General features: G+C 44.1%; 1 protein-coding gene and 1 long non-coding RNA gene across 5 annotated transcripts; both read left to right on the plus strand.

The window, feature by feature from the left end:
• Window positions 1-1,882: 1,882 nt before the first annotated feature.
• Window positions 1,883-5,861, plus strand: LOC130400293 (uncharacterized). 4 transcript variants are annotated; one of them, XR_008902783.1, is made up of 6 exons: window positions 1,884-3,477; window positions 3,692-3,793; window positions 3,862-3,940; window positions 4,037-4,115; window positions 4,189-4,300; window positions 5,083-5,861. It is a non-coding gene; the product is annotated as an uncharacterized LOC130400293 (long non-coding RNA). The 4 variants fall into 4 exon arrangements; XR_008902771.1 differs by having other exon boundaries at window positions 1,883-3,477; window positions 3,692-3,940; XR_008902789.1 differs by having other exon boundaries at window positions 1,883-3,477; window positions 3,692-3,940; window positions 4,222-4,300.
• A 1,328-nt stretch (window positions 5,862-7,189) lies between these two features.
• On the plus strand, window positions 7,190-11,417 carry LOC130400277 (apoptosis regulator BAX-like). The gene is made up of 6 exons (XM_056605043.1): window positions 7,190-7,220; window positions 7,881-7,911; window positions 8,149-8,313; window positions 8,459-8,597; window positions 8,823-8,927; window positions 9,830-11,417. The coding sequence occupies exons 3-6, from the start codon at window positions 8,153-8,155 to the stop codon at window positions 9,956-9,958; spliced, it is 534 nt and encodes a 177-aa protein (XP_056461018.1). The 5' UTR covers window positions 7,190-7,220; window positions 7,881-7,911; window positions 8,149-8,152; the 3' UTR covers window positions 9,959-11,417.
• Window positions 11,418-11,633: the final 216 nt, after the last annotated feature.

The following is an 11,633-nucleotide window of genomic DNA, read 5'->3' on the forward strand; positions in this document are numbered from 1 at the left end:
GCACATTGATGTATTTTGGCTTCCTGGTGGGTTAACCTGTTACCTGAAGGTTGATCTGAGTAGTAAGGATGTTTTATTGGTTCATGGGTTACTTAGGTGTTTGGTTTATGTTGGTTTTAATGATTTGTTAAAATGGTTACAGGCTCCAACTTATTGTTGTAAGATGGAGTAATGGGTTTGGTTCTGATATTTTTAGTCTTCTTTCATTCTACTCTCCTGAGCTCTGCATCTTCATCAAATGAGTGTTGCTCTACTGTGAGGGTGTGGTCTGAGTGAGCAGAGGTGCATGCTGGGATACAGAGCTGTCTCGAGTCTACAGTTCTGTAGACACGCCCCCTCAGGGGAAACCGAGTGTTTGAGAAACTGTCGTGTCGTCAGTTGCATGGACTGGAATGTTCTTAAAGATGGAGACAGGGTTTCAGAAGGAGAAACACCAGGGGGAGATGAGGGGGCTCCTCATCTCAACGACTAAAACACAACGTCAGTCTGACACAGAGAACCATGGAACACATTCAACAGTCCCCTCCAGGCATCGTGACTCCTCAGGAACAGTTTCATTTCCAAGAAGGTCTTATTTGGGGCCATCCCCATATGGATCCTGCTCCTCAAGAGCCACACCTCTCCACTGGGTGGTCTTCTGAACAGATGACCTCCTTCCTGTCCTCAGGCTGACTAAAGCTGCACCGTTTGCATCTGTGAAGGCCCCTCAATCACTAAACCACTGGACTACAAAGACATGACTTCAGAGATGTTGAATCAACCTGGGACACATTTTGGAGACGCCAAGCATAATCCATCACCAATGTGGGACGCCACTGAAGAATGCTGTACATAATTTACGTCTCTGGAGACATTGGTTGTTCTGTTCTGGGTGCCCTGGCAGGAGAGCTGGGGGTGGATGATGGAATGTTATTTGCTATGAGGTTTTTACCCTGCATGATTGTTTGGCCTTTTATGGCTCAGTGGTGTGTGTGTTTGGGTTTGACATGAGATGGAAGATTTTTGAGCATCTCTAGGGTTCTACTGTGTGTGTGTCTCCCACTCACACCTGGCATGGGGTTCTTCGTGCCTGTCCTGGGTTCTATGTATGTGTGTGTGTCCGGCTTGCTTTGACAGTGATAATGTTCATACGGGGGTCTGTGTGATTAGAATGGTCAACCAAATCATACCTGATGGACGGCCACACGTTTACTTAAGGGCCTCCAGTAGACATGAAGAGCCCTGAGCGATGCTCCGGAGCGATATCCAACACACTGGGCAGGAAGGAGAGTATCCAAATCAAGTGTAAAAGGATGCAAGCGGCGTGTTCAGATCAGTGACTTCAAACTAAGACTACACCAATCAGGATCAATGGAGGATGGACACCAAAAGGAATTCCACAAGTAGTCTGAAGTCGGAAAGGGACCTCAATGGATGTTCAAGATGACCTTCAGATCTGTAATGAGACGGCTCTTCCTACCTGGCTGGATTGATGGAGAGCCCTGTTGATTTTCTCTTGTTCCCAGTTGCACGTCTTCTCAGGCTGAACTGTAATTGTTTCGGACAGGACTAGCTGAACGATTGGTTCCCTTAAATCAGAACCAACCCGGGAACTCCAGCTAGTGCGCTCTTCGAGCTGAAGTTGTGCTCTTCAGCTGAGGAGGAAAGGAAACCTTCACTGGGGCTTCAAGGTGTAAAGAGGAGGATGTTTCAAAGTGTTCCATGGTACTCTGATGAAGACCGTTGTTGTGTTCCACTGGCTGCGAGGGAGAACCCACACATCTTCCTCTTGGCCTTTCTCCTCTGAGAATCCTGGCGCCATCTTGAAGGATATTCCAGCTCATGTAACTGATGTCACGACAGATTCTCAAACACTTGGGTTCTCCTGAGGGGTGTGTCTACGGAACTGAAGACTTCAGACAGCACTGTATCCCAGCATGCACCTCTGCTCACTCAGACCACACCCCCATGAGTAGGATGCAACACTCTAGTGATGGAGATGTAGAGTTTTATAAGTAGCGAGGGAGCAGACTAAGGTAATGGAATGTCAAGTCTGTAAATCTTTATTGTGGGCAGTGCTTTCACTCAGATGCCCACTTCTCACTGGAGCTGTACATGTGTTGGCTGGCTGGCATGATTTGCTGTTGGTGATGAGGCGGTCAGGGTGACGTTGCAGGGCTATGGTCGGCTCTCTGTGAGCTCAACGTTTAGATTTGCTCTGTGTGGTTTGTACCCTGAATAATCGAGATAATTGTAAAATGTAGACACGGTTTTGTATTGAATAATTCCCGGATTTTAGGTTTAAAGTTGTTGTGGGACGTACATGGTAGTTTGGTTCTTCGTATGGTTTTGAGTGATATAACTTGTACACACTGGGTGCATAATAATGTAAAGGTACACTGAATAGTATTAATGACCAACAGCAACAAACAGATCTCCTCAAGGTAAGTCTGTTGGCTGTGTTTTAATGAAGACCATCGCTTGACTTCAGGATCTTCCTCCGTTCAGCTCAAGGTGAGGCGCTGGTTCTGTTTTTTCTTTGGTTGGTTCCGGCCGGAATGTTCGTATTCCAGTCGGACGGTTTGTGCTTCCCGCCGTGGAAGGTTCTGAGTGTGGTCACTTGATTTAGTCCCAATGGTTAGCATAGAACGTTGTAGTCTTGACAACCATAATAAACCACCTGGCAGTTAGTCTGACGGGAGTCCCCTGAGGGAATCTGGCGGAACGTTCTTGATTGTATTTGAGTAACCTCGAGTCGTTGCCAACGGAAACAATTTTTTCAGTCGGTTTCCATTGGGAATTGTTGCCCCTATCTTAATCAACTAAAGTTTGATATTAAATAGATACTGAGACGTACGTCGTACAATACGTTGATAATTTCCGATGGTTGCTCCGTACTTTTAACCACGATGACGTTGTGGGACTCTCTGCGTTCAAAACCGCGTTCTACTTGCGGGCCCATTTTTGACATCAGGGAAGGCTGAAAATCATTTCAAGGTGGAAGATAATTTGACATTTCTTCAACGGAACCCAGCACCTGAATATGGCTGAGTATATTTGATTTAATATCGATACTGCTTAGTGTTCTTTGTTACTTCAGCTTTCGTACGTTCTAAATATCTGGTGTCAATAATTGCCACAGAAGTTAAACCCTACCCAATGGAATGACGTTAAACAACGACTTTGGTGCAGAGTTACCAACTGGATAATATCAAAGCTAAAATAATGGCCGTCATTCCCACATGTTACAGTAGAAGATACTCTAGAACTGTACAAGGTTAAAAAGGTAACATGTAGTTTGTCCCAAGGTGTCTGCCTCCTCACCCAGAGCAAGACCTCCACCTCCTCACCCAGAGCCAGACCTCCACCTCCTCACCCGGAGCCAGACCTCCACCTCCTCACCCAGAGCCAGACCTCCACCTCCTCACCCAGAGCCAGACCTCCACCTCCTCACCCAGAGCCAGACCTCCACCTCCGGTCAGAAGTCCTCCAGAACAGGTCAGTGCTCTGTGTGAGTAGAGTCTTCTCAGGTCAGTTTCAATGCATGGCCTGAACCACTTCTTTAAACTTGTGGACTGCTCTGTCTTCATTCCCAAAAACGGGCCTTGGCTTGAGCTATAAAATAATAGTTCAATTAATTGTGTAACTCGGTTTCGGATGAGTCAAATAAGTTTATTGTTGGGCAAATGCTGATATAACCCTGCTGTTGTAGCTGAAAGGCGAGGCTTAGAGGCTGGGGACCGGAGGCTTGTGGTGCCAGGATGGACCGGAGACTGAGGCTGGAGACCAGGGGCCTGCAGCACCGGACCAGAGGGTATATATACCAGACGACTACATCTGTTTTACCACATGTTGAAGCAAGACTTCCGCTGTTTGTTCCAGACCAGGACTGTCTGAGGAGAGCTGCTGGAGGAGCTGAGACGCTGGAGGACGACTAGGAATCGACCAACAAGGATTCCTCGTAAGTTTGTATTTACTTACATGGTTGATTTAAAGGGTAAAATACAGCTGTTACTTTGACATGCGTTAACCAACAACCGCTGTGTTTTCTTACTAGAACGTGTTTCTGGAGCTGAGGCGAGCTGGTAGGGGAGCCGTGAATCTGGAGGATGACCATCACTCTACCAACCAGGGTTGTAAGTTTGTATTAACCAAACAAACTGGAAATAAAGGGCTTAAAAATAAGACAAACTACATGTTTGTTACCAGACTTTAGGGCCAGACTCGCGCTGTTTGTTCCAGACCAGGACTCTGGCTGAGGAGAGCTGATGGAGGAGCCAAGACTCTGGAGGACGACATCACTCCACCAACCAGGATCCTCGTAAGTTTGCCTAAAATAAACAGAGTAGACTTGTTGTAACGCAGTATTAGTTTGTCCAGTACAAGTTACGGCATACTATTGTGGTTGTTTACCAGACAAACTACAGCTGCTACTTTGTTACGCGCCATTAGAGCCCAACTACTCCTGTGTTTGTGACCTTACATTAGAGACAAACTACTACTGTGTTTGTTACCTGATATTAGAGCAAACTACTCCTGTGTTTGTTACCTTGCGTTAGAGCCCAACTACTCCTGTGTTTGTTACCTTACATTAGAGACAAACTGCTACTGTGTTTGTTACCTTGCATTAGAGACAAACGACTACTGTGTTTGTTACCTTACATTAGAGACAAACTACTACTGTGTTTGTTACCTGATATTAGAGCAAACTACTCCTGTGTTTGTTACCTTGCGTTAGAGCCCAACTACTCCTGTGTTTGTTACCTTACATTATAGACAAATTACGTTTGTAACCAGACCAGGAATCTGGAGGACTGATGGAGAAGCCATACATCTGGAAGGCAAATCCTGAGGACCACCAGGAATCTACCATCAAGGATTCCTCATAAATGTGCATTATCTGGACATAGTGGAATAGGTAGGGGGTTGGGGGTTCAACTCTCAATCCAATGGTGCCGGGTTCAAGCCCTCAGAATACAGCGATGCGTCCTTGAGCAAGGCGCCCTAAAGCCTGCCTGCTCCTTAATGACTTATCTTTGGTTCAGATAATGTTGCATCTTTTGAATATTGAACCTAATCATTGTCCTTGTTTGGTCCGAGCAGACACACCTGAGCTGAACCTCACCTGATCCTGTTTGGTCGGGGGTAGACACACCTGAGCTAAACCCGCCCTGATCCTGACATCCTGCTGGTCCCGTCTCCTCAGTTCATCTGAGCCTCGACCTCCAGAAGACCTGCTGAGCTCAGCAGTCTGAGGCTGATGGATCAATGACCTCCAGTGGGAGTGTTCTTCTTGACCCCCCACCTAACCGTGTGCTTCCACACGCCTTTCCCTCACGTCTGTCACTAACTTCACTACTCTCTACTGCTTCCTCTTTTCTTCCTTCTCTGTGGTTTGAACCTTTACACGGAAGGCGCGTCTTCCTGCCCTCAGAGGGTTTAGCGTTAGGGTTGAGTGTCAGGGTTTAGAGTCAGGGACAGAGCTGGTCAGGGAGGACTGCTTTTACAAAAACCTCTTCACTTGCTTTCGGAATGGTGGTGACATTTTGAAAAGATTCATTTGGGAAAATGTTTTCCTCTGCTTTCCTTTACAAAATTGTATCAAACTTATGTCAAGTGTTTTTGTTTATATATTAAAATCCCACATTGACTTCTACATGTTTGTAACGGTTCATTTAATTGTCCTTTAACTTGGTTAATGTCAAGCTAAACTCCCGCAATACATTCAATATACATGATTATTATTCTGCAATGTTCACATAATCCATTTTGTAAAAATATGAAACCTCCATATTACTACTAAATTCAGGCCTATTAATGTATTTAACAATGTACATACTGCCCCGCAGGCCATTCTCTGCTACTACGACACGTTCAATCCACCAACCCGTCTCAAATCAATGTACTATAGCTACGTTGGTTCAAACGGAAAATGTAGTTTGGTGTGAGACTGTTGTCCAGCAGAGGGAGCTGTTACACCTTAATTATACAGAAATGTCTGTATTTACATTTTAAAATGTTCATGGGCTGGTCTAGTTTGTCTGCAAATAACTCTGCCTCCAGCAACAGGATTGGTTGAAACATATGAAGTGAAGGAAATAAAAGCCCAGTTCACCAGATCTGTGGTCAGCTGCGGTCAGATTTTGGATCATGAATGTATTGAGCTCGGAGGAGCTCAATACATTGAGGAGGAGCACGGCAGGACGCGTGTTTACCTGGTCGATTAGTCCCTGAACGCAGACCCTGAACCCAGACATCCCAAAATATTTATAATTATTTATAGCCTAGTCTAGATAGTCCTTCTGGCAAGAGAATAAACAGTTTAAAAACATAACCTTTTTACCACCTCAAGTGAATTAACCTATCCTATCCCCAGTCAGATGTGTGTGTAAAGTCTGTCTCACTTGTATTAATTTTACTCTGAAATAACTGGAATGGAACTTTAGGCATTATGAAAATATGTTCATGCAAAATAAAGCATAGAAATCATTTTGGCATTTTCATTCAACACATAACCGGTGTTTTCAGAAATGTCCACTTTGGCCGGAGTTTTTAGAAATGATAGTTTTCTGTGATAAAAACGGCGTTCCCTTCGTGTAAACGGGGCATGAGTGGAGAGAGAGGAGAGGGATCACAGGTGAAGGTGGTTGGGTTAATTAGGGGAGATCAGGGTGGCAGGCAGGTGAATGGGAAAACCAGGGGCGGACCATGACAGACCCTAATTGACCATTACTGAAACGACTTTGAAATGACGAAATGGTAAACCATTGGTCATCTGTGTTTTGAAACAATCCTCCCCCTACCCTACCTCTAAATATAGCCTACCAAACATTAGGTTGTGATGCCCTTGACTGCCATACAATTTTAAGACATAAAATAATTCAAACCATGAAACAGCCACACGATCTTGAACAAACAAATATTAATATTTCAACAAGGCAGGTAAAGCCAACGTGTTGATAATAACTAGATATACATAACGTAGGCCTAATTACCAGTACAAGTCATTTTTGTCCTGTCATTAAATTTGCTATTTCAATAGGATCAAAAGATCCCGCAAAGCACTTCCTGGACGGGTCTCTGGAGACTGAATCGTATAGGTTTACATCGTTGACGAAGGAGAAAGTAAGGTCTATACAATGGACGGTGGCGGAGATGAAATATCAGGTGTGTCTACAAAACGAGAAGGATATGATAATAGTTACATTTGGTGTTTCGGCGATTTACATTACTTAAGTCATGTAAGTGGAGCGTCCCCAAAGTTTTCAAGACCGCTATAGAAGCGTAACGGAGATAAGAACACGCAGCGCGGGGCGCCTATCCATTTGGCGATTCGGCGACTTGCATTACTTTAAGTTACAAGAGTATGGCTACAAGAGAGGCGGTGTGGCGAAACTAACTGGCGCGGGTTTATAATGAATATAAACCAGCGCCGCTTGTTGTTTGACAATGTTAATCGTTTCTTAAAGGCACCCAGTGCAACTTTATGTAAACATTCAATGAAAAATAAACATTCAATTTCTAGTCTTTTTTACACGTAGTAAGTTTCAATAACTCCATACCATTACATATCGACATTCAAGGAGCAAAGATGAGACGTCGCTGTGTGGTGAGAACTGATAGAAAATCGTAAACAACAACAATCGCCGGTGGGGAGAAGCCATTTTTCCATTGACTGGAAGCCTGCTTTATTTATTGTAGGTTACAAAAAATAAAGAAAATGGCGGCATTGTTGTTATCGATTTTCTATCAGTTCTCACCACTCAACGACGTCTCATCTTTGCTGCTTGAATGTCGGTATGTAATGGTATGGAGTTATTGAAACTTACTACGTGTAAAAAAGACTAGAAATTGAATGTTTATTTTTAAGCCTCGAAAGTTGCACTGGGTGCCTTTAACAGATGAACGGATAGCGGAGGCTTGTCTCAGAGGGTAAGCTTACAATCAAAGTTACAAGTTATAAATGTAGATACGTTAAAATTCCATGCTCATAATTCAACTGCTAATATAATTCTACCGTTCTGGTCACCCAGAACAGTGTTGTCCTTTACACATAATTAGTAATAAACGTAGGATCAGATGTCTGTGAGCTGTTAAGAATTAATAAGCAGTGTGATCATAGCTAATGGTTCTGTGTTGAGGCGACGGATAACCCCCAGCATGTCTTAGGGTCATGGAGCAGGAGCTGAGGGAGGGCCACCTGGACGTCGAGGCTCCGGCGCTGCCACCGGGCCCCGAGCCGCAGAGTGAGGCGGAGAGAGATTTGATGGATGAGTTGGGCCGAAGGGTTCGCCAACAGAGCTCCCTTCTCAAAGGCAACCAAGAGTTACAAGAGTATGTTATTTACATTGGCTCGTTCTTTTTCATAATTTTCAGTGCACTTCAAACCAGCACTTTTCTTGCATCCAAATTCATCTCGAAATCATGCATTCCATAATCCATTTATAATGCCTGCGATTTCTGTTTTCCTCTCTCAAAGCTCCATCGATGGGGTGATTCGAATGCCAGGTTCAATGATGGACAAGTTCTCACAGCTGGCAGGCAAAGTGTTTAAGAATGGAGTGACCTGGGATAAAATCATATTGCTGTTCTATGTTGCCGGAAGGATGGCAATAAAGGTGTGTGTTAGTGTGTGTGCAAACAACACTGATCAACACTATACACAAACCAAAAAACCAACACAAATCAGCCCACAACCACCCAAACTATATGGTTCACAATTATTTAAATGTGTGTGTGTGTGTGTGTGTGTGTGTGTGTGTGTGTGTGTGTGTGTGTGTGTGTGTGTGTGTGTGTGTGTGTGTGTGTGTGTGTGTGTGTGTGTGTGTCCCTGTGGCTTCCAGGTGATGGAAGATAATCTGCCTCTACTGGTGATTGAGATCTTCAAGATAGCGTTGAATTACTTCAAGGAGAAACTACTGGGCTGGGTCGGTAGCCATGGAGGATGGGTAGGTTACTACTGGGCTGGGTCGGTAGCCATGGAGGATGGGTAGGTTACTACTGGGCTGGGTCGGTAGCCATGGAGGATGGGTAGGTTACTACTGGGCTGGGTCGGTAGCCATGGAGGATGGGTAGGTTACTACTGGGCTGGGTCGGTAGCCATGGAGGATGGGTAGGTTAAGCCTTTCCCACACACTGGAGTCTTACTTTAGTCTGACCTTAGATGCAGAACACTACAGCAAAGTTACACTGGTGGAATAAGAAACAGGACGGATATTTGTACAGAATTAAGTCTGTACACAAGACTTAATTAAACTAAATTAACTTCCCATTTACTTTGCAGATTTAGATTATCAATACAAAATATAAATCAATTTACACATCATGATAAATTATTGCAGGTTATTACCTAATTACAAGCTATCCCTATTTATATTCCAGGGATTACATACGATTCTTAAATGGGCCATTCTTAATAAGTACTTACTTTTGGTACCCTAACCCTTATTTCTAACACTTATGTGCTATTAAATAAGTACAGGACTTTTGCTTGATCAGTTTTACACTAATTGCTACTTTCACTTCATTAAGAGATCTGAGTCCTCCTACCAATGGTTTAATTTCACTCCCTCAATGTGAAGTTGTTCAATTAAAAATAGCAATTCACCTGAAATCGCAATTATGTACTTTAATTGTGAATCGTTCTTTTCCACTTCTCTTACATCATAGCTAACATATGGCTCATATTAAATTCTGGCTTAACATAATTCTCTCTCTCTCTCTCTCTCTCTCTCTCTCTCTCTCTCTCTCTCTCTCTCTCTCTCTCTCTCTCTCTCTCTCTGTGTGTGTGCCCCCTTATCTCTCTCTCTCTCTGTGTGTGCCCCCTTCTCTCTCTCTCTCATATCAACAGAGCAACAGTCTGTCAGAGCTAAGTGGCCGTATGCAGGGCATGCCACTCACCACCAAGCAGACCATCATCATCATCGCCGGCCTGGCCTTCCTGAGCATCGTCGCCTGGAAGCGGACACGGAGGGCCTAAGGCCAGGGCCACCGAGGGCCTGAGGCCAGGGCCACGGAGGGCCTGAAGCCAGGGCCACGGAGGGCCTGAGGCCAGGGCCACGGAGGGCCTGAGGCCAGGGCCGCTTCCAGCCATTTGGGTGATTGCTTAGTGGTAGTTATGACTCCATTTCACCTACAGATTTTGATCTTACTCTCATTTTGACAGAGAAATCGGTTATACCAGCCTGTTATCAGTATCAGTCACATTCAGTTACTCAGTGGTGTATTGTAAGGATAGGTTTCTTCAGATTGCAAAATTATTTTTACAAACAGATTTTTTTATATTTGTATTTGACATAGGGCAAAGAAAATAATGCGTGCTCCGCAAAAATAAATAGCCTAACTAAATAAGCGGGCCTCGTCCATGCAGTATACGCTCTGGCTCGGCTGCATGTCTGACACGGCAGAAGTCGAAGAGCTCGTCCCTCGTTGCGGATCATCGTCCGTTATCTGGAAATATTTCGGATTTAGGGCAAGCGATTTGAACCAGCATCAAACAATCTTCAAAGTGTGCCGTAGAGCTGTGTCAGCGCCGCAAGGCAACACCACTAATTAATTCAGCCACCTGAACACACACCACAAAATAGACTGACGAAGGCATGAATGCTATAAAAGTGTTGCATCGGCTGCTAACACGAGTTGTCCCACGTCTAGCCAGACGTCCATAAATCGAGCCTGTACAGCATGACACCGTGTCCATCAGGTCACAAAGACACACCGAAATCGCCAATGCAATCACATTCCATTTGGCCAAAGATATGTGTCCAATAAACACCGTCAGTAATGAAGTCTTCAAGAAAATGGTAAACATACTGGACAATAGGTATGTTATCCCCTCGCGCAATTATTTTTTCAAAGTGGCGTATTCAAAACGTCAGGGACAATGCCTTTTGTTCTGGTGCATTCTCTGGTGGCATATTTATTTTAGTAATCCTATTTATTTCAACGCCTTATTTACAAGTTTAACAAATCTTTTACAATTTAAACATTGTCAAATCTGTGCCCTGTTGATTTTAAGTTGGTGATATCTATGCAAAGATTTGTACATTAGCAGGAATGTAGCACAATGGTTCACGGTTGTTAAAGCAGTGTTATGTTAACGTGATCGTTCAATAAAAATATTTGTCAATCAAATGAATAATCGTGGTAAATAATCGGGATATCAGTATTGATCAAAATAATTGTGATAATCATGTTGGCCATAATCCCGCACCTCTAATATTTCTTTCTTTCTTTATTTCAAGGGTAGCCCCTTGAGATGTATCATCTCATTTTCGAGGGGGTCCTTACAATAATGACAAATAATACAATGAAAGTAAAAAGTAAGTTATAAACATAAATTCAAACACATAAGCACAAGGACAAACGCACGCACACTCACACACCCACACACACACACACACACGCACACTCACACACCCACACACACACACACACACACACACACCCACACACACACACACACCCACACACACACACACACAAACACACAAACACACACACACACACACACACACACACACACACACACACACACACACACACAATCACACACCCACACACACTCCAACAATGCTCCCTATAGCTACCCCCCCCCCTTCCCACCCCCTACCAGCCAGTATTACACAGAGTACAATCAAATATATTAATATACA

The sequence above is a fragment of the Gadus chalcogrammus genome, chromosome 2 (assembly GCF_026213295.1).
Source record: "Gadus chalcogrammus isolate NIFS_2021 chromosome 2, NIFS_Gcha_1.0, whole genome shotgun sequence".
NCBI classification, from domain to species: Eukaryota; Metazoa; Chordata; class Actinopteri; order Gadiformes; family Gadidae; genus Gadus; species Gadus chalcogrammus.

Excerpts from the sequence above, each read along its gene's own strand:
- LOC130400277 (XM_056605043.1), top strand. The coding sequence starts at position 8,153 with ATGGAGCAGGAGCTGAGGGAGGGCCACCTGGACGTCGAGGCTCCGGCG. Across the intron at positions 8,314-8,458 it reads GGCAACCAAGAGTTACAAGA|CTCCATCGATGGGGTGATTC; the intron begins GTATGTTATTTA and ends CCTCTCTCAAAG. Across the intron at positions 8,928-9,829 it reads TCGGTAGCCATGGAGGATGG|AGCAACAGTCTGTCAGAGCT; the intron begins GTAGGTTACTAC and ends TCATATCAACAG.